The 23,486-nt window shown below is 45.3% G+C and overlaps 1 protein-coding gene across 1 annotated transcript in view; it reads right to left on the minus strand.

Moving 5' to 3' along the window:
• The window catches only part of LOC130474754 (discoidin, CUB and LCCL domain-containing protein 1-like), a 41,955-nt gene extending 18,469 nt beyond the window's left edge, over positions 1-23,486 (minus strand). The window contains exons 1-4 of the mRNA XM_056846450.1: positions 23,399-23,486; positions 14,209-14,424; positions 4,233-4,370; positions 1,221-1,272 (exon numbers count right to left, since the gene is read on the minus strand). Of these exons, the coding sequence (XP_056702428.1) occupies positions 1,221-1,272; positions 4,233-4,370; positions 14,209-14,424; positions 23,399-23,486 (494 nt within the window). The remainder of the gene's footprint in view (positions 1-1,220; positions 1,273-4,232; positions 4,371-14,208; positions 14,425-23,398) is intronic.

A 23,486-nucleotide genomic window follows, 5' to 3' on the forward strand; every position in this document is an offset into this window, starting at 1 on the left:
ATTAAAGGGCACAGGGTGAGGGCCACCTTCTCCCTTGCAAGCTGCAGCAGCAAGTCCATGTGACAGCCAGCGTTTACATCGACTTAGAAAGCATGCTTTTGGGCTTATGGACGTAACGAAGCTGTCATGTGATAAAGTCAGGCCATCTAACTCAGGCTGCTTCCGCATGGATTTGCTGCACCCCAGCTGTCAAACTGGACATGGGGGGGACATCTACATGACACCGTTCTCCTGTTTGTCTTGTGCAGTTTCCCCTCCTATATGCCAGTATTTCTGGAACCTGCTTTGATCCAGTTTCCAGAAACAAAATGGGTTAGTCAACATGTGGACAGGACACTGCAGGTTTTCAAATCTCTCCACCCACATCTGGTGCCATTTCTGCCTCTCTATTCCCTTGCACCTACCATTTCCTGCCCTCCACCACCACAGGATGGCTTTTAAAAATCATTAGTAACTAATAATGTTATAGTGATATGTGTAAAGTTTCATGAAGTCACAGGTGACTTAAGGCAACCCAGTAGGGTTTTCAAGGCAAGAGACTAACAGAGGTAGTTTATCATTGCCTTCCTCTGTATAGTGACCTTGGTATTCCTTGGTGGTCTCCCATCTGAATACCAGGGCCAACCCTGCTTAGCTTCTGAGATCTGATGAGATCAGGCTAGCCTGGGCCATCCAGGCCAGGGCATAGTGATATACCTTACTACCACTTATATTTATTTATTTAAAACGTATTTATGCCACCTTTCCACCCACAGGGCACCAAACATAAAACAAGTACAACATTTAAGCAATTAAAAACACAATTAAAATTATGAAGTGATTCAATTAAAAACACATATACAAACAACACTAGGAGGAGGGCCTGTAACCATTATTGGGGTATGCTAGAAGAAACAAAAAAAAAAGTCTTCACCTCCTGGTGAAAGACACCGACAGAGGGAGACAGTTGAATCTCCCTGAGGAGCGAGTTCCAAAGTTATATAACACAATGGTAATATACTTAATCAGCCACCCTGTGCCTAAGGCTCCTTTTTTCTATCCATAACTTATTATATTAATTGCAAGGTGCCTTGAGCCGGAGTCTGATGAGGCAGCATAGAAATTTCCAAAATAAACAAATCTTCTGCTGCACCTGAGTGCCATCTTGTGCTAACCATGAGCTGCAGGGGAGGGTGGAGTTACAGACAACCAGGGTAAGAGTGTTCATGGATGGCACTCACCTGAGTTGTTCCTTGCTGTAATGGATTCCCTTCTGCAAACAGGAAATCAAATCTGAAAGACAGAAGGAAGGGGTAACGGATGGTAGCTGACCCACACTGGTTGTTTGTGAGTGGATTGCTACAAATGAGGATTCCGACAATGTGGAACCTTCTAGATCTCACGGCCTCCTTTGAAATGACTTCACAGCTTGAAGCCAAATATCAGGAACCAGCCAGAGTTTGTATGTGATGGACATGAGCCTTGTTAATTGTTGAGCCCTGGTGTAGCGCACTACAATAGAAGCTGGAAGTCTTCACTCTAAAGCCAATTGGTCATGATGTCCGAATGCAGGTACCTCAACCAACTGAGGTTAGTTTCTTCTCTATTAACTGGGATTCTTAACCACAGTTTAATCTTTCTTCACCTGAGTTTGAGTAAAGATTTCCACACAAGGGAAAGAAAATCCCATGTGCAAGCCTGACAATTAACCAGATTCGTGCCCATCACAAACAAATAACACTTTGTTCATGGCATGTGAATGAAGCCACCCTGCAAACGTTTCTTAAAGATTGACTTCTCCAGTGCAGAATCCATCCCCCCAACCCAATAAAATTGAATAGAACTCATGAGAACTAGTGGCTGCATCTTATCTATTGCTGTTTTATCGCAACCTTCCTTCAAGGAGCTCAGAGGCTAGGGTTCATAGTTTTCACCTACTCATTTAAGCCTCACAACAACCCTACAAGGTAGCTTAGGGTGAAGCCCAATTCACTTTTTATAAAGTCCCTGTGTCCCCCATGTGGCTGGATAACATATGGCTGGGCTTTGAGGTTGGGAAAGTAGCATGGGGGATGCTTAAGTCCCCGTTCCTTGTATGTCATGGTCCCAATCCAAATGGATTGTATGTCATGGTCCCAACCCTATTTCAGGTTGGGAAAGTAGCACGGGGAATGCTTAAGTCCCTGTTCCTAGTATGTCATGGTCCCAATCCAAATGGGATCCATGTATATCTATATGGATTTGCTCTCTAATGGAGAGTATGTCTGGCCCAAGGTCACGCCAGGAACTTCTTGACACAGTACAAATCTGAACCCAGATATCCCCAGCCCCAGTTCATCACTCGAACCAGTACACTGCCTCTACATCTGCCATTGTGATGGGATAAGAACTGGGGTTCAGAGGATATCTGACCAGCAACAGATACACTGACAATGACATGAATGTCCACATCACTGTGAAAAACGTTCAGCACTCCTCTTTGGAGAAGGAGACCAGTCTATTGAAAACTACCTAAAAAATCCATGAGAGACTCCATGAACATAGTGATGTCCTTGCTCTCCATTTGAAACCATAAAATACCTGTTTGGCGGGATTATTTAGGGAAATATTTTATGGGCAGAACTATCCTGAACAGAAAACTAGGCAAACGCCATGAATGCAACCTATCATAGACCGTTTTTTTTTCCAAATCGTGTGACACCAAGAGGTTCAACGTCCAGACTTTTCCATCAGCCCTGTCCGACTCAAATCATTTCACAATTTCTCCCACAAATCACAAAGAATAAAGAGAATATGAGTCAAGGATGTTTGCAGTGTGAATGCGACCAGTGACTGATCCATAAGTCTTTCAAAGGCAAAAATGAGCTCCAGATGCTGCCTCTGGAATTCCGCCAGACAACCTCCAAGTGCCAGAGTCTGATTCTTATTGGCTCAGAGGCTAAATTGGTACCCCTTTTGAGGTTAGGTCTCAGAACTCTGCCTGGGGGCTTATTTTTGAGTTTTGAGAATTTGGATGGAGAGCGGCAAATCCAAGGCAAAACCTCCCGTGCCTAAATGGCACCAGAAACTTTCACAAAGAAGTATGGCACTCTAGAAAGTTTCCTTTTTAAAGAACGGTAGGGAATGGACACATAAACCCAGGAACATTCACACAGCCTTTTTGAAAAGTAAAGGTGGAAAGCTGAAAGCAGATGGCTGAGCTGGTGCTGAGCTCCAAGATACGTGTGTCTCATTGCACTTGTGAAGTTGGGAGGAAGCTGAGTTTAGCTAGTCTTCACCCTGACTGAGGCTGAAGCAGGTCTGGCTTCCTTGGGACAATGCAGCACAAGTGTGTGTGTGTGTGTGTGAGTGTGTGTGTGTGTGTGTGTGGGCCACCCCCCACAAATATGTTCTTATCATTGGCTGCATGAAGAATTACACCAGAGAAATCACAGATCAGTGAATACTTTTTGAAATCAATGGGGGTTACTGCATTATGTATTCCCAGCGATGTATTAAGAGTTGGAAAATGTTATTAAAAGCATTGCTTTAAAAGGGTTTTTGGATACCATGGCTAAAAAATGGTTGGAAGACGTCTTCACAGCTAAAGGGGCCAAACAAAGTGCGAACAGTATTTTTTATAACGTTTCCAAACTCTTAATACATCGCTGGGAATATATAATGCGGTAACCCCCAATGACCTCCTGGATGCTCTCATCTGCATGAGGGGTTGTGTTCTGTTAAGATCATGAACCCACCTTTTTTTCTTTGCCTAGCAGTTATTAAGCATCGCTCTGGACCATGCATCAGCAACCCTATTGCAGTGGATGAGCAGCCAGAGCAAATGTAGAAGAAGAGTTGGCTTTTATATGGTGACTTTCTCTACCACTTAAGGGAGACTCAAACCGGCTTACAATCACCTTCCCCTCCCCACAACAGACACCCTGTGAGGTAGGTGGGGCTGAGAGAGCTATAACAGAGCTGTAACTTGCCCAAGGTCACTCAGCTGGCTTCATGTGTAGGAGTGGGGAAACAAATCCAGCTCACCAGATTAGCCTCAGCCGCTCATGTGGAGGAGTGGGGAATCAAGCCCGGTTCTCCAGGTCAGACTCCACCGCTCCAAACCACCGCTCTTAGCCACTACACCACACTGGCTCTCTACTGACTGAGGACAAATGTAGCTACTGACTGAGGACAAATGGCCATGCTGCGGGATGCTCCCCCCAAAAAACACAACTTTCCAGGCTTATCTGATCTCTGCGTGTCTCCCCTACCTGGCTGGTTGCCGCTGGCATAGGAAAGGAGGAAGCCACGTCCTGAGCGGTGCACCGTGCTATTGAACAAGATGGTTACTGAGCTAGTATTTACCACCAAGACTGTGTGGAGTAGGTCTGAGTTACTGCAGTACGGACCTGGGGAAAGAGAGAGAACAGGAAGATGTCTGTGTTAGGAAATATCTCGGTTGCTTTGCCCTACCATAGGCAATGTTGTTTAGCAGCATTAGCAGAGAAAGGTAGTTCCAAACAAGGACCATTCTCTGCAAAGAGGTATTTGTCATTCCAGCATTATCTGTTAAGATCATAAATCTTTCCCTTCACATATCTGTCTGAAGAAATGAATCAGGCAAGCTCATATTGAAATAAATGTTGGTCACTTATGCATGAGAGTTTTACCTAAGGTTCATTGCTTGCTGGACCCACACTTTCTTCTTGTGAAGCTATGCACCAGCAGTCTCCAAGCTCAAAACAAGACACTTTTGAGACCCCGCCCCTTGAAATGGCGTTTTGTAATTGGCTTTTCTTTGAGAGAAAAGTCCCCCCTCCGTGGAAACCCAGGTGCCAAGTCAAAAAGTATTTAAAAAACAAAAACAAAGCAGAGCTCCCTAGAAGGAATTGGGGGGAGAACCCAAGCCTCATTTCTAAATGCCTTTCTTCTGCTCAGAAAGAACTCTGAGGAAGCAGGAAGCATATGAATCCCTGCCTCTTGACACACTGCTTTGTAATTGGCTGTATTTCTTTCTGTGAGAGAAACGTCACTCCCCCAAGCTTCTGTGTCCCACGCTTTGCCTTATGCATGGGGATTTCAAGCGGGCTGAGCTCAGGAGAGATGGAAGAATTGGGTTAATAGAGGGACAGGAAGTCCTGGGATTTGTGAGGGCTGGCAGCGAGGTCATCGCTAATGGAAAACTCATGCATAACTCCAAGGAACAACCAAGACAGACTGGGGGTGAACGTAAGTGAAAATACCCATGCATAACCAACCATTGTTAGTCTTTAAGGTGCCACTTGGCTTTTGTTTTATTTTGTTATGACAGACTAACACAGCTACCCCTTTTCAATCATCATGAAAACAGCTGCTCAAGACCTAACCACATGATGTAGGTGGCCAGTGATCACCTTATGTTCTTATATATATTGGGTCTCTTATGTTTTTCTTTAAAATATATGCAACAGAATCTGGATTTATTCTTTTCCAGTTCTAAGAAGGTCAGTGGTGCCATCAGGGCTGGACTTAGAGGTTCAAGTTGTAGGCCCCAGGCACTATCTCTCGGTGTGGTGGGGTGGAGGTAAATGCAAACCACAGGTAGAGATGGCCGAGCTCCACCTTTGTTCCTTACCCTGATTTGGATCAGGACCACATCATCTAGGCAGAAGGGGCTTCATCCTCGTCTCTATGTCCTCTTCCCATGTTAAATCCTTTCAAGCATTGTGTATTTTTATGGGACACTCAAACACCTCCTTCAACTTCTCTCATTGATTTTGCATGCACCTTAGGGTTGCCAGCCTCCAGGTAGTAGCTGGAGACCTCCCACTATTACAACTGATCTCCAGCTGATAGAGATCAGTTCACCTGGAGAAAATGGCCGCTTTAGCAATTGGACTCTATGGCACTGAAGTCCCTCCCCTCCCCAAACCCCGCCCTCCTTAGGCTCTACCCCAAAAATCTCCAGGTTATTTCCCAACCCAGAGCTGGCAACCCTAATCCACCTCCATTTGGTGATAAAACTGAGAAATATGAAAATAGTCACCCTGGAACAGTTACAAGAACAAAGAGAGTGGTTAGGGTTCCTACAAAGGTGGAAAGCAGTTGGTATTCTGTTGCAAGTGGACAGACATCTGTGTGGTAAGGTAGTCTGTCGGAAAGCAGGAAAGGAAGTAGAGAAAGAGAGATGGATCAAAAGACCAACACGAGATGTATGATAAAACTGGATTACAAAATCAGAAAACAGTGCAAGACCTGACATATAAAAAATGATATAAAAACAGGGCGGCAAGAACAAACTCGGACGTAAACAGTGCAATGAGTGGGAAATGCCCCCTGGCCTCTTATGCTTCCTGATGAGTCCCCATGGACAGATCATAAGTGTCTGTGCGGATGACCTTCCTTCCAGTAAAGACTGGGATTTAGCTGGGGCTGGGTTGGCCTGGGGGATGCAAAGGAGAGGGAGAGTGGGCTCTTGCATTTCTAGCTGTTCATTCCTGCTTTTGTTCAGTCCTCTACCATAGCTGGCTGGTGGCATATGACACATCCCCCAGGCCAGATGTTACACAAATGTGGCTGACATACATTTCTGTCAGTAGATGCCATTCAAGGCTGGGGGAGAAAAAAACCCCTTGCTCTCTCAAAGCCCAGCGCCAAAGCGGCTACTCCTCATAGGCAGCGAACAAACAAAAATCCCCTCAAAGTCCTCATGATTGTGAACATTTGAAAAAGCAGCAATCCTGATCATGGGGAGGGAGTCTGTATGCATATATTTCCCACATGTTGGGTTCCATGCTCATGAGCCAATGAGCATGTGAAGGGGCAGGACGGGGCCACAGGGTTCTTGTGTCCACTTCCCCTCTATGCATGTGGATTTCAGTGAAATCATGTATAGAGAGGTGTCGGGATCTGCCCTGGCACTTCCTCATTGGAGGAGGAGGCAGATTTCATGGAAGAGGGAGATGTCACAAGAGAAGAAAAGCCACTTGTTACACCACAAGCTCCTTGGTCCCTTCCACCACCCATTCTGCCTCACAGTCTCTTCCAAGAGCAAAGGAGGTGGCAAAACAAGGACGAAGCCTAGGCCAGGTAGAAGAATGCACGCCTGGCAGCAAAAAGCATCCAGTGTTCTGCCACAGGACAGCACCACTTTGAAAGATCCAGGACTCACATCTGGCTAAAGGAAGGGACAGGATCCTCTGCTCCTTTACAAGCCTTTGTGGGTTCAGTGGCTGCCGAACCTCAGCTGCACCAAGTCTGGAACAGCTCCTTGCAGTGAGGATCCTGCTATCCAGCTCCTACCTCAAGGTTCAACCCCAGCTTGGTCTGATCTTGGCCTCCCACCAGAGATTCTTTCCCCAGCAGATCAGGAAGAGAATGGGACAAGAGCTTGTGTCCTTGAGAATGATGCCACACAAGCCAGGAAAATGACTTAATGGAACAATCCTAAACAGAGTAACGCCCAGGATGTCAATGGTCTGGTCTGAAACTCTGATTAGGACTGAGCTTCAAAACCTTATTCAAGCATGACATGACATTTCCTTGCAGCGTTGCTTTTAATCTGAATGTTTGCAGGACTATCAGGTAGCAGATCTATCAGCTAATTCTAGAAACCTGAACTTCTGGAGGCAGAGAAACACCACAGACATGTGCCGAACCTTGTGTGTTGGAATGCATCATGCGGATCTGATACACTCTGATAAAGACCATCAGCAGCCACAAATAATGGCTTAGTCAGGGTGAGTGGTTCCCACATCCTCATCTTACCCAAACATACCTTTGCCAAGCGTTCTAACCCCCCCGCCCCCAATAAATTGAAGAAACATTGGCCAGCATTTCCTTCAGCCTCTACAATGAGTCAGTTTTATCCTTGGCCACATATGCCGTAGTTAAACAAACATGTTTGCCTGCATTTGCCATGTACCTCTCTGGCTAACTATTGAAAAAGCAAACCTCTTGAGCTGTGTTAAGAATGTGTAATGTGGGAAGAATGTGGGAAGAGCAGATTAAACCCTTTGGCTGACTGCAACATTTACTTAAAAAAAGAAAAGAAAAAAAGGAAGCCACTGGATTGTTAGTAGCATCCCTGTGAAGTCTTTGGAGGGCTTCCTGGTATACTACAAAATTAATACCTGTTAGCGTTCAGTTATGATCCTAATACATGCACATGCATGAATTTACACATACATTAACAGATTTTGTGAACATACCATTCTGATAAGAAAATCCCAGTTTCTGACATGGGTTCTCCCTATTCAAGATGGAATAGGAAGAGCCATGGCTGGGGGAGAGACTGTGGCTCAGTCATTGATTATCTGCTTTGCATGCACAGGGTCCCAGGTTCAGTCCTTGACATCTCCAGTTAAAAGAAGCAAGTAGTTAGTGATGTGAAAGACCTTTGCCTAGGACCTTGGAGAGCTGCTGCCTATCAGGAAACTGAGTTTTCCCATGATTCTTTGGAGATGAAGCGGCCATTTCAGACCATGAAAAGTTCTTTTAAAATTCTCCCCAGGGGGGCATTTTTCGAGGTAGACTCACCAAATCCGCAGCATAGCTCCTTGCATGAACCAATTTTATGGGGTCCAATTTTATGGGATCCTAAAGGGGTCAACCCCCTCCTCCATAGAGAAGCCCCTTTGGGACCCCATAAAATTGGACCCCCTGCCCCAATCTTCATCAAACTTCAGGGTTCATGCAAGGAGAGTCCCTTGAAGCTACCCTTAAAATTTGGGAATTCTACCTCCAAAAATGTTCACACAGGAGCTTTGACATTTTTTCCATAGACTATAATGGACCCAGATTTTTTGGGGGAAACCCAGAAATAAAGCCAAATATTATATGGGTTTGGGTATTCAGCTTATTTCGGGTTTACAAAAAAAAATCGGGCCGAATAAACCCGAACCCAAAATTTACCGTTTTTTGGTTTTTTTGGCACAACCCTACTTGTGGCTGTAAGGCCACAAAATGCAATGGTCTACACAGAACAAGTAAACAAAAGTAGTGGTTCTCAGAAAGGATGTTTGAACACTTGCCAGTTTGGCTCACATTCTGCTTGCCGGCAATGAACAAGGAGCCCATTTTTCGTCAGTCACCTTGGCCGTTCATGAACAATTTGAACATCTTCAGCAGGTTATGTACATAAGTGCCATCAAGTCACTATGGACTTATGGTGACCCCAGCAAGGGGCTTTCAAGGCAAGTGATTAAGCAGAGGTGGTTTGTCATTGCTTTCCTCTGCAGATTCTTCATCGGTGGTCTCCCTTGCAAGTACCACCTGCTTAGCTTCCGAGATCTGACAAGATGGGGCTATACCATGCCACCTTCCCTCCCCATCAACAGGTTACCTTTTGCATATTCAAACAGTAAAGCAGATTGCAATGCTATTGGCAATATTTGCAATGCTATTGGCAATATTGGCAATATTTAATGGATGTGCTGTTCTCACACAGGTTACCTTTTGCATATTCAAACAGTAAAGCAGATTGCAATGCTATTGGCAATATTTAATGGATGTGCTGTTCTCACACAGCCAGTGGGAGTTCTAGTCCCCCCCTCCCCCAGTCCAGTCTGGGGCACTCAGTTAGCCTGTCATATAAACAGCAAGTAAATGAATTGGTCAGCCAGTGATACTAAATCAAAACTTTACTTTTTTGGTGTTCACTTAAGCCCATGTTATTGTTGAGGTAATTTCGCACATGCACATTTTCACACAGCCTTACAGGATTAATACTATGCCCCCACCCCACATAATTTAATTACCTGACCCAACCATTAGTGACCCACAGGAAGAATTGATTCCATCTACTGTTCAGGTGCAAAAACAGCTTCAGAAATTAATCTGAAACCCCACTGCGACTGCACAGCTTCAAAGGTATTTAACTGCCTTTTGAGGCTGATTGCAGTGAACCAAATAGATCAGAGGATTGGCTCATGAATGATCATAGCTGTTGAGCACAGAATGCTTGCTTTTGAACATGAGCATCATGAAATTCATGGCATTCCTATTATGAACCATAAGACTAAACAGTGGGCACTAGAGAGGCATAGGGGTCCCAACCCTGTGCCAGCAAATGCCAGATTTGGGGTGCAGTGCTTGGGGAGGGGAGGCGTTTGGGAGGATGTGACATCACTTGTGGGTGATGCTCTAGAAATTTCCCTTAAGCTCCATGAGGTTGGTAAAATGAGTACCCAGCTTGCTGGGGGTAAAGGGAAGATGACTGGGGAAGGCACTGGCAAACCACCTGCCTAGTAAACGTCGGGATGTGACATCACCCCATGGGTTAGGAATGACCCGGTGCATGTACAGGGGACTACCTTTACCTTTAAGGACCTTAGAGATGAAAGGAAATTCCTAGAGCATCAATGTCATTTCCTTTCCATTTTTTCTCTTGCTCCTCAGATTTTTGAGGGATTTCCTGCTCCTGGTGCGCAAATGGCAAGTCTAAAGAGACACATGGCATTGTATGTTGAATGAAAGCAAACATAAAGTTATGGGTTGAATGGCAGACACTCAGGCTCAGCTGACAGAAAGGAAAATGTAAGCCTGACAGGGAAAAATACAGGTGAACAAAGATGATAATTCTGGACTTCCCAAATCTTCCTCTTCACAGTCTTCATAGGCTTCTTTGCCACTGAAATGTGGCATAAAATCCCTCATTCCCCACTGTCTCAAGGAGTTTTTCAGTTGCATCATTTCCCATAGCAACCTTAAATGTTGTGCTCAAAAGCTGCAGCGAGAAGCTCCTCTTCCTTCCTAGCTGTGTGCGCATCGGGTCGTTCCAAGGTCATGCTTGCACAGAACTTCCGTTGGAGAGAACTTCCAGAAACTCAGCCAAGCTTTGCTGAAGGCTGAAAGTTGGCAAAAAGGCTCTGGAGCGAGAATCTGCTTTTTGTAACTCTGCCAGAAGCAGAAGAAGCCGACGAGGGCGGGGAGGGGGGGGGGGGAGAACTGAAAAGTTTCAGAAAATGTGCAGGCGCTTGGAATTGAAAAGTGTATCTATTATATGCTCCTTTCAGACTGTGCCTCAAACTAGACAGTGAGTGGGGTCGGGAAAAACCACTTTCCCATCAGTTACTCTAACCCTAGACACTATATGAAAGCACCCTTAAAACTATCTTGGGTATATACCTAAAAAAAAAAAAGGGACTACACGGAGGCCCAAAGGAATGGTGTGAAATCATCCTCTGCATCCCCCCATCTTTGGAGGTTAGATGGATGGTGTACAAGGACCCTGTTATGGCACCATGGTTGTGTAGTACCCTCCTATGAAAACTCCATGTGTTGGGGCAATTCCTTTCCTAGGGAGGGGATCAAACACTCAGTAATGATCCTCTTTGGCTTCCATTGGGTGAAAACACATGGTCGCTTTAGCCTCCTTTATTCTGTTTCAGCCAGGATTCAGTCAGGATCGAATGTGTGCGTTTCCCCGAACGTGCATTCGATCCTGGCTGAATACTGGCTGAAACAGGGAATAAAGGAGACTAAAGCGACCGTGCGTTTTCTCCTATTGTCTCTTCACCTAGTACATCAACTGAAATTTATGTCCAGAGTTGTTAGCGTAATGACTTCTATTGTCTTTTTCCTTGTGTGGTCTGCATCTCATCAGTTCTGCCTTTGTTTTCCAGAAAGGAAGATTCAAAATGTGAGTTCCACTTTGAACACTGAGTCTCCTCCAACACACACAGGCATTGCTATAGCCTGGGGATAAGGGGGAGGTTCAATGTAATACCCTAAATAAGAATAGGCTCAAGAAAAAAAAAGGGCTTTCTATTTCTGCATGGGAAATGGGCCACATGGAGTGACCTTATGCAAGCAGCAGATATGTGTGCCAATACATTAAATTATCCCCCACCAGAACAGTAGTGATCCAAATGCCGTCTGGATTTCTTGGGAAAGACCGAATGGATTTCAGAGGAATGGGACAGCCCTGAACAGAACATCTGCAGTCTTTTGTGTGGGAGTGGAAAGAGTGGGAAAGAAATGACAGCCTTTGGAAACGTCGGTTGGGATCATCTTCCATGGAATTGTGCAATGGCCTCTGCCAGGAAAGGGAGGTGATGGAGGCAGAGGACAAAGGGAAACAGGGAAGGCTGGACCACCCCCGGGTCTAAAGGATGAAAAGCCAAATATAGGCTCCAACAGGGGGAATGCACAGCTGGACAAGGAGCCACTGAAGTGACAAGGGACCCTGGAATGCCAGAGTAGGGCCAAGAGAAGGCCCCCTTTGTGCTCTGTCAAAGGGACACGTGAGAGGCTCTGCAGAGAAATCATTTGTTTGTCTCCTGCTCCAAACAGAAATCAGAGATGGAAAAGAATGAGTTCATTGACCGCTAGCCTTCCCATTTTTAAGAGATGGGGGGATTGTTTCCTGTAGTCTACTGTGCTCCCTGAGCCAGTTTCCCCAGTTTGTGCATTTTGTTTTAATTCCAGTTTGAGGCAACGATGATGAATCTAATGTGCCCGGTTGACAACCTGGAGAAGAATCCACGGATGAACATACATACAGGTGTGTTTTTTTTTTTTTAGTGCCATTAAGTCACAGCTGACTTATGGCGACCCCATAGGGTTTTCAAGGCAAGAGACGTTCAGAGGTGGTTTGTCTCAAAACAAGAATGGAGACAAAACTCCAGAAGATGTGGCAAGACAGTAAAGAAACAAACAAAAAAAAGATGGAGACGGAGACGAAATTACAAGATATAGAAAGAAGAGAAGACGAGCATCAGGATCAGACTGCAATCCTGGAACTGAAAATAAAGGAGTCAATTATGAGAATACGTGGTCTTCCAGAAGGGAGTGAAACAATGAACTTACGAGATTTTCTTATCCCACATCTGGCAGCATTTCTGAAGGAGGAGGATGAAAGTGTCATACAAGGTATGCTGGTAACAGTTTATAGAATTAACTCTGCCTATGCAAGGATAAAAAAAGTACCTAGAGATTGTGTAATCCAGCTACAAGCCTCCCATCCAAATACTAACAAGGGCCGATCCTGCTTAGCTTCTGAGATCTGACAATAACAGGCTAGCCTGGGGCTATCCAGGTCAGGGCTAAATACAGTTGTAAGACCCTTTTTCTCACCCTGAGGACAAATGGAGCTCCTGCCATTAATGTGCTGCTGAAGTCTCTCCTCTTCTGTTTTATGACATAAACAATTTTTCCGGCGTGCACTGGAAGAGATGTCATCGCATTGCTGACAACCATGGAGACGCTCTGGTATTTGGGCAAAATATGGTAGAAGCCATTTTTTTCTACAGAGCTTTGCCCAAATTCCAGAGTGTCCCCATGGTTGTCAGCGACGCGATAACATCACTTCTGGTGCATGCTGGAAATGCCATCACTGCATTGCAGAAGCTGGAGGCCTCAGACTACGTTTACTGCCCATAAATTCCCCTGTTGGTTGACTGAATGGCATCAGGGGGCACGGTACTAAAGTGGGGGATCCCCTGCTACCAGCTGGTAACCCTGTTAGATGTAGACCTTTAAGGCTAGGTTTAAAAAATGTCATTACTCAGCCTTAAACTAGTTTTACTGTGTAATCTTGACTGAGTCTTAACCTACCTCTCAGGGTTCTTTTCTGTCTATTTACTTTATTTGTACCCTTTCTTTCTTCCCAATAGGGACTCAAAGTGAGAAAAGGGGCCCAGTTATAGTCGCTCGCCCACAGCCTACAAAAACCTAGAACCGGCCCTGGGTGGCATTAAACCCTGCTGAAGTCCATTTCTTCCCCAGACCCCGCCCACTCCAGGCTCCACCCCCAAATCTCCAGGACTTTCCATATCCAGAACTGGCAACCCTAGAACTGGGAGACCCAGCTTCAAATCACCAGAACTGCACTCCTCACCACCAGCCAGACCCTCATCCATTGAGGGTGTGGCCAAGAAGGGGCATGGCCAGGAAGAGTGTGTCCCTTTCCCCAGAACATTTGCTTTCCCAATCCACCCCGATGAACAAGTTCCCTGTGCACTAGGTATTCAATTTGAGCAAGCTCAATGGCTTTCAATGAGCCATTGTGCAAATGGAAGTTTTAGTTCAAGAGGAAGCAGAGACTTTCCAGCACTCATGGAACTCATTCATAGGATCCAATCATATGTATTTGGAATCTGAAGAAACTGAATGGCCAGAGGAAACTGAATATCAGCAGTGAAATGAATATGTGTTGCTCCCTCCCTTACCTTCCCCATCACCAGGAGAATTTTAAGCATTAAACTGTCCCTTGCCACAAGCTTTCCCATTTTGTTATCCCCATGATTGAGTCAAGGCTGCCCTTACCATAGCTGGAGCTATCAGAAGAAAGCAACAAGAAGCCAGTTTTGCACTGTTCTGAGGCCTCAATGTCCATGTCTCCAAAGACCAGGCTGAGGTGGTTCCCAGTAGCCATGTGGATCCTCCACTCACAGGATGTGAAGTTGGGGTAGGTGCCAGGATAGTTCTTGGAGGCCAGCGTCCCACTGTAAGGCATCAACACAGAGTGACCACAGCCATCCCCTGAAAGGTAATGAGGTAAAATGAGGAACATTGCCACAACTGTGTTTCAGTCTGGTCAAATTATAGGCAGCTGAATAAGATGGTCATGACATGCCAGAGTACTCAGTTGGTAGAATGGGACTGTACCACTTCATACCATCATGACCCCACCTGAGATCATTGTCACAGTCCTGTTTTCATGAGTTCCTGCTTTTAGTAGTGAGATGGGTGGCCACAAAGGATGGGGTCTTTTCTTTCATGATACCTTCTTTGTGGAAGGGCCTCTGACTGGTACCAAATCTATTAACTTTCTGGAGAACCAGAGTGGTGCGGTAGTTAGAGTGTTGGAGTAGGATCTGGGAGACACCCAGCTTCAACTCTCACCCTTCACCCTGGAAGCTCGCTTGGTGACCTTGGTTCTGTCACACTATCTCAGCCTAAAGACCAGGGTTGCCAACCTCCAGGTACTAGATGGAGATCTCCTGCTATTACAACTGATCTCCAGCCGACAGAGGTCAGTTCACCTGGAGAAAACGGTCACTTTGGCAATTGGACTCTACAGCACTGAAGTCCCTCCCCTCCCCAAACTCCGCCCTCCTCAGGCTCTGCCCAAAAAACCTCCTGCTGGTGGCAAAGAGGGACTTGGCAACCCTACTTGAGACTACAACACTGGGTTGTTATTGTGAGGAGGAGAAAAGAATAATGCTGTAAACCATTGGGGAGAAGGGAATCATCACTATATGCTTTTGCGGTAGCTACTGGGTTAGTTTTCACATGCTTGTATTTTCTAAGGTCTTGTCTAATAAAGAGAATTATTTGTTTAAATAAAAGATAAACACTCTCTGAAGGTTTTCTGTATGGTTTGCCAGTAATAGTTCAAAGAACAGAACTCACAATTAATTCGTTTGTACATAAAAAATTAAAGGTTGCCAGACAATTTTTATCAGATAGATCCTGGAGATATCCGGGGCTAAATGTTTAATTCATATTAATTCTTACAGAACTAATTAGTCCAGAATCTCTATTTGGATGCAGGAGTATATCATCTTGTTACAACCTCACAGGGTTGTTGAGAGGATAAAATGGAGGAGAGGAGAATGATGTTCTCTGCTTTGGATTCCCATTGGATAAACGCAGGTTATAAATGAAATAATAAATATAGCTGAAAATGGCGGGGCAGAGATAAAATGTAGGCTAGTTGGTGGGTGAGAAGGAAGCAGGAAAATCTGAGATATGGGGTTGCCAAATAGAGGAAAAGAGGAAATAGCGGGGTTGCCAACCTCCAGATACTAGCTGGAGATCTCCAGCTATTACAACTGATCTTCATCTGATAGAGATCAGTTCACCTGGAGAAAATGACCACTTTGGCCATTGCACTCTATGGCATTGAAGTCCCTCCCCTCCCCAAACCCTGCGTTTTTCAGGCTCCTCTCCAAAAACCTGCTGGTGGCAAAGCGGAACCTGGCAACCCTAGGATACAGGAGCAAATGTGGTGGTCCCCCACCAGTTTTTGCAGTTTTCCTACCATGCAACTGGGCCTGCTGGCCAACACCATACAACTCGGGCAGACTTTTTCTGGTGAGAGGCTGTCAGGGGGAGGGAAAACTAAAGACAGGGGGGCAGTTAAAGTTAGGTTGGCTTGTGGGTGGAAATGAGAGAAGGAAGCATGAAAAGGGGCTATGCGGCCTTTTAGAGAAGGAAGTAGTGGGAGAAGGCAAAATCCCCCACTTGTAAATATCTATATAAATTAATAAATAATCTGGCACCAAGTTTTCCCAGGTGTTTGCAAATTGTTGATTTATTGGTGGGGTGGTTCTGGATTTTTCTGCATTGGTCTTCACACATGGGGCATCAGATTCTAAGGATGATAGATGGTTTGGCTTGAGTATGCCTTTGCTGTTGTAAATTAACATTAAAAAGCAGTTCTCAAATGAGGATGACCAGCACATACATGACACTTTTGAAAGGACATCATGGACTCAGTTTCCTGAGGTGTCTGGTCTCTCTGTCATTTTTAGCAGGTGGAGGTGGTTGGGTAGGAAAGCAGCAAAGTTATTTTCAGTTGGGGAACAGGGTATTTAAAGATTTTTTCCTTCCTTACTGTCACTCACTATACTGAAGGAAGATGCAGTTGAATAAGATTATATCCCAGGCTTAGAGTTTAATCAAGCTTCTGGAGAAAGATGAAGGTAATCTACTTGGTCCAAGGGATTTTGTATGTTTCTGCATGTTTCGGGCTTTGCTGATTTGTCTGTTTTCTTTTTAACTATACAAAATGTTTTTTATTCCAAGAAAATCCCAGGAGATGAGAGCCAGCATGGTGTAGTGGTTAAGAGCGGCGGACTCTAATCTGAAGAACCAGGTTTGAATCCCCCACTCCTCCACACAAAATCTGCTGGGTGACCTTGGGCCAGTCACAGTTCTGTCAGAACTCTCAGCCCACGTGGAGGCAGGCAATGGCAAACTATCTCCAAACGTCTCTTGCCTTGAAACCATTACAGGGTTGCATTAAGTCTGTTGTGACTTGGCCGCACTTTCCACCGCAAATCCCAGGAGGTGTGAACTCCAAGAAAGAAAATGTGCACTGTCTGTATCCAACAAGAATATAAGAAAAGAACCAATGGAAGATTATAGATAGGAAAGCAAATAGGAGTCTTGTGGCATCTTCAAGATTAAGGTGGGTCCATGAAACCAGTTGTGCGGTTCCACTAGGCCACTCCTGTTTTTGTGATGTTCCCTGCCCAGCCCCATATGGTTGGTGGTGATGTCACAGCTGCAGTGGAAGGATTAATGTCTAATGGTATTCTTCCTTTGCAGGACACTTGCAAATGGTACTGCAAATGGGTTTTTTTTTGCTGGTATTAAGGAATGCTGGTTGGCTGTGCCCATTTGTGCCTCTCAGAGTTATGTCATTGGCTACTGCTCCAGGATTGGTGGGTGTTGCCAGGGGCTCTGGCGTGCTTGCGACAGCTCTGTGCCTGGCAGAAGGGCCCACAGAGTGTCCTTAGGGAGACAACCAGTGACTGCCACCACTCCAACAACTAGGGTTGCCTGGTCCCTCTTCGCCACCGGTGGGAGATTTTTGGGGCGGAGCCTGAGGAGGGCAGGGTTTGGGGAGGGGAGGGACTTCAATGCCTTAGAGTCCAATTGCCAAGGCAGCCATTATCTCCAGGTGAACTGACCTCTGTTGGCTGGAGATCAGTTGTAATAGCCGGAGATCTCCAGCTAGTACCTGGAGGTTGGCAACCCTACTAACAACTCTCAGGATTGGCCTGTAAATCTCACATTGAGCTTCTGGATGTTGTGCACTAAGTCTTAAGAAAGGATCACTCAGTGGGTCAAGATTACAAGTCATTGCATTTTGCCTAGATCCATTCAGCAGGAAGGAGCATTCATGCTGGTCAGCAGATTCCTGCCGGCTGTATTTTTCAACAGGATGTGGGAAAGACAAAACAGAACAAATGGTATGGAAAAACAACACTCTCTCTTGGCTGAGACCGAAACCTCAAAAATACAGACTGGCAATACTTTTCCTGTGGTTGTTGCTAGATAATAGAATCCTAGAGTTGGAAGGGGCCATACTGGCCATCTAGTCCAACCCCCTGCTCAATGCAGGATCAGCCTAGAGCATCCCTGACAAGTGTTCGTCCAGCCGCTGCTTGAAGACTCACCACCTCCCTAGGTAGCCCATTCTACTGCTGAACTACTCTTACTGAAACAAATTTTTCCTAGTACACAGCCAGTACCTTTCCACCCATAATTTATACCCATTATTGCAACTCTTATCGTCTTCTGCCAACAGGAACAACTCCCTTCCCTTCTCTAAATGACAGCCTTTCAAACACTTAAAGAGAGCAATCATGCCCCCCCAATCTCCTCTTTTCCAGACTGCTGCTTTCTTTCAGTGGGTCCATGGATGGATTAATAACTCATGCATGTGCTGCAGTTCCTGGAAATAAGTGGCAAGACCCATTCTTAGATCTCCAGCCCCCACCTGGAGGTTGGCAACCCCACACATATAAGAGATTTGATGTTTGCATTTGTCTAGCTGATTTCCACCCCCCCTCCCGAAATTCTCTCATATGCATCAGGACAGAATATTGGGGAAAGAGAATGGTTTCCAGTAGACAAAGGTGGAAGACGAGGATGTATTTTATCTCCCTGTCATGCAATCTATATGCAGAACATATCATAAGGAAAGCTGGATTAAATTTAGATAATGGTGGAGGAATGTGAACACTTTGAGATATGCAGATGATACCACATTACGGTGAAGACTTGAACTGACTACTGTAGAAGATTCAAGATAAACTTATTTTAAACAATCCCTAACAATCCCTAGTCTTTATCTGTGGACCAAGAAGTGCTCCTATTTTTTCTCTCCAAATGTGACGACAAAGTAGGCTCAGTCTTCTGGGCCATTAGACTGCATTTCACTTCGGCTCTTGTCGGCTTGGTCTGTTTATTTGTTACTGTTGTTTCTCTGTTTGCTGGGTGGATGTTTTCCTAAGTAATGAAGCGGAGGACTTCCCTTTCCAAGTTCCAGGAGGCTATCAGGGGCTTGACTGAATCCTTCTTCCCACTGACTGGGTACCCATTTTTACCCTGTCCTTCCTCTATAGAGCTCAGGGCAGTGCACGTGTTTTTCTTGTCCTCATTTTATTGTCACAACATTCCTGTGAGATAGATTAGGCGGAGCAAGAGAGAGGGTAACTGGCCCAGGGTCACCCAGCAAGCGTCATGGTGAGGGAGGGATTTCAACCTGGATCTCTCAGATCCTAGCTTGACAGAGCAATCCTAAATAGGACTCCTAAGATCTCTTCAGTGGAGCTTATTGCCAGAAAGCGTTCTTAGGATTGCACTGTAACATTCTTTAAGCACTATACCACACTCTCAACTGTTGTCAACATTCCTGGAGCAAATTCAGTCCTCCATCACACTGAGAATACCAAGCCCCGAGTGGACTTGGCAGATGTTCCTGTAGACAATCCAGACATGATTTTGTATACAGATGGCAGCAGCTCAGTAGTTCGAGGAAAACAGAAAGCAGGATATGCAGTCGTCACAGAGCATGTCATGGAAGTACGGCCCTTGCCGGTTGGGACCTCTCAACACCATTTTTGGCTTTGTTTATTTTGATTAATTTCACATGTTTCTGCCTCCTTGGAAAGTCCCCCACTAGTATGTAGGGTTGCAAACTCCAGCTTGGGAAATTCCTGGCAGTTTGGGGGTGGTGCGTGGGGAGGGCAGAGTTTGGGAAGAGAGCTCACTAGGGATGTGATATCACTCTAGGACTTTGGTACACTATAGAGTCATCCTTCCAAAGTTGCTATTTCCTCCAAACTGTATCTCTGTAGTCTAGAGACATCAGCTGTAATTCCAGGTGAACTCCGCCCCCCTCTTTGAGGTTAGTAACTCCACTTCTATGTAGAAACCCCTAAATTTGTTTCTGGATGATCTTATTTCTGTGCTTTTGTGATCATATCTCTTAGAACAAGTGATTCATGGGAGTATTTCCACATATTTAACCTGTCATGCGAGACCGCTGATCACAGCTCAGAAAATTCCGTGTCCAACACTGCAAATGAGCCTACAGAGTCCACAGCAGAGAGGAATAAGAAAAGGGGCCTGCCCCAATGACTGAAAACTAAAAACATCAAAGATTTGGCCAGCTGTTAACCATAAGCTCTCTATATCCTTTTAGTGCTACCATCTAGAATCAAACTGGAAGAGATTACTATTCTGTGGTTCAGATTCCACAGCAAAACCCAGGATGTCCACAGGTCGTTTCCTCTGGGATCAGAAGACATGGGGATAAAACCTTATTAATGAAGATTAACTGTGCAGTCCTAAACAAAGTGACACCCTGCTAAGCCCATTGACTTCAATGGACATAGAAGCGTGTCACTCAACTTAGGACCATACTGTGATGTGCAGGGCTGTGAGACCCAGCTGTGCAGTGCTGGGGGAGGGGTGAGAATACTATTGAATGTCTACATAGTGGGATAAATGCTGCTTTACACTGAGTAGACTCTGAGCCTCAATACTGTCTACTTGTGACTGGCCTTAAGCAGAGAAAAACCTTCCCTACCTCCTGATACCTGAGATCCGGAAATGGAGATGCCAAGTACTGAACCGGGCACCTTCTGTACGCTAAGCATACGCTCCACCCCACAGACAGTTTGGAGTAGGAGGAATAGAGTGGGAATTCCAACATGACCCATCCCCCCACCCTGCATGATTTCTGACAGAGCTTGAAATATATATATTTGCTGTCAAGCTGCAGCCAACGTATGGGGACCCCGTCAGGTTTTCAAGGCAAGAGATGTTCAGAGGTGGTTTGCCATTGCCTCCCTCTGTGTAGTAACCCTGGACTTCCTTGGTGGTCTCCTGTCCAAGTACTAACCAGGGCTGACCTTGCTTAGCTTCTGAGATCTGACAAGATATCAGGTCAGGGCTGAAACAATAATATCGAATTCATAATCATAATGGATAACAAAAGGCATATTATGCTAGGCAGTAATATTTGCCATAAAAATAGAGTTGATCGGTTGCACATCATGTTATGCAAAAGTTATGGCAATAATAATTTTTTAAGGAAGCAAGCCCAAGTGGGGCTTATTCAACAGGACTTCCAGGAGAGTAGCCTACGTATATTAAGCAAGTAATCTAACATCTTTTTTTTTAATGTTCCGGGCATTGCAATTTGGTGCATTTGTATTGGTTTAATGTTGCTTTCTATTGCTGTTATCCTGCTTTGTGTTCAATATAATTCTTTTTTTAATATATGGGAAATTGCTTTGAATGTCCTGTTCCCCCTGTAAGAACAAAAGGCAACATAATGATCTCTTAAGTCAATAAACAATAAAGGCAACATCCTTCCCTTTCTTTATTAAGTCTTGCATGGAACTTAAAGGATGCACACTTTTGCCAGCAGGGCTTGGTCCAGGAAGAGCTTTATATTTAGCCTCATGGCTTTATTTGCACACACATCTGCAAAGATGGGTGGTCAGATAGGGTTGCCAGGTACCTCTTCGCCACCGGGGTTTTTCAGGTGGAGCCTGGGGAGGGGAGGAACTTTGATGCCACAGAGTCCAATTGCCAAAGCAGCCATTTTATCCAGGTGAAACGATTTCGATCGGCTGGAGAACGGTTGTAACAGCAGGAGATCTCCAGCTAATACCTGGAGGTTGGCAGCCCTATGGTCAGAACATCATGATTCCATCATTTCTATTTTGGTTTTAATTGTGTGTGGGTATGTGTATATGTGCCCTGACCTGGATGGCCCAGGCTAGCCTGATCTCGTCAGATGTCAGAAGCTAAGCAGGGTTGGCCCTGGTTAGTATTTGGATGGGAGACCACCAAGGAATATCAGGGTTGCTGTGCAGAGACAGGCAGAGGCAGGCACTGGCAAACCACCTCTGTAAGTCTCTTGCCGTGTATATGTATAATAGAGTGGTGGGGTATACACTTTCTAACGAAATAAGAGCCATCTTGCCAAACAGGTATAAATCTAGCTTTCATCATATGGATGTGCAAAAGAAATATAGAACTTGAGAGCTGTGAAAAAGGCAGTCTCATTGAAACTGCTAACCACTACTTCTAAGTAAACATAGAGGATTGTGAGTGGCCCCCTCTGGAATTTGACAGTTAAGAATACATTTCTGAATCCCAAGTCTAACAACATTTATTCCTGTATGGGCTCTCATGAGTCATACCTCACTTCCTTAGATACAAAAAAGAAAGAAAACTACTTACCTCGTTTTAAGAAAGTTGCAGAAGAGAGGAGGAGTTGAGCAAAGAGAGGTGTGGGCCAGGATCAAAATTTTAGGAAACTTGGTATCCAGAATTTTCTTATAATTAAATGGATAATACATCCAACATATGGGAGTTGCTATTTGTGTTTCCCCTGAGCCCAGAGTAGCAGCCGTATTATCTGGGGGTGAGGAAGTTGGAATTACATGCAGTTATGAACTGAACTTTCTGAGTATAAAGAACCTCCAGATATGGATGTCTTCTGCGGCTCAGAAATGTGTCATTCAGCTGGATTTTGGCACCCCAGAATTATGTGTCTGCCTATTGGCTTGAGCTTGCACTGTTTTGGGGTGGTGATGGAGGTGGGGGAGTGATAACTCCAAAAGGGGTCAACGAGTTAGTCTGTTGCAACAAAAATAAACTTGAGCCTTGGAGTATTTTAGTGACTAAAAGGAGCCAGCCTGGTATAGTGGTCAGAGAGTAAGATTAAGACCTGGGTTCGAATTTATGTAGGGGAAAACTGAATGTTGTAGAGTTTTAAAGTCTGTGCTGAACTGGTCTTTTGCCTGCAATAAATGATTGAATTGAATTGAATGGGTTCGAATGCCCATTCCACCATGTGAGCCCGTCATTTTTCTTCAGCTTAACCTCGCAGGGTTGTGGTTGTGAGGATAAAATTAAGGGGGGGGGACCACGCAGTTGCCCCTTTGGGTCCCATTGCGGAGAAAAATCGAAATAAATAAAAATCTGAACCGTGAATCGGATTTTGCTCCACCATGAACTTAGACGGAAATAGCATAGGAGTGTATCGACCCTCCGTGACATTTCTCCGTGAAAGCATCCAGGCGACAGCGACAGACTGCATTTCAACAGGTATAATCTACCCTTTCTCATTTCTCCATATTTCTCCGCGAAAGCATCCAGGCGACGGCGACAGACTGCACTTCAACAGGTATAATCTACCCTTCTCATTTCTCCATATTTCTACGCGAAAGCATCCAGGCAACAGCGACAGACTGCATTTCAACAGGCATAACCTGCCCTTAGACCAAGTGAACACGAAAAAAAAAAGTTTGCTGGGATAAACAATTTGAAGGTGCCACAAGTCGCCTGGCTGGGGAGGGGGGGGAGGCGGGGATCCCCGGGGGGTCCCCGGGGGGTCCCCTTTCTAGCCCCCACCCCGCTTAACTTCTTCTCTCCCGCCCCATCCAAGCATCCCAGCCGCCTCCGCAGGACTTACCCGTCTGGGCGCCGGCCGGGGAGAAATCCAGCTGCCGCAACAGCTGGAAGAGCTGCAGCAGCCCAGGCGCGCCGAGCCCGAGGCGCAT

This window comes from Euleptes europaea, chromosome 3 (assembly GCF_029931775.1).
Source record: "Euleptes europaea isolate rEulEur1 chromosome 3, rEulEur1.hap1, whole genome shotgun sequence".
NCBI classification, from domain to species: Eukaryota; Metazoa; Chordata; class Lepidosauria; order Squamata; family Sphaerodactylidae; genus Euleptes; species Euleptes europaea.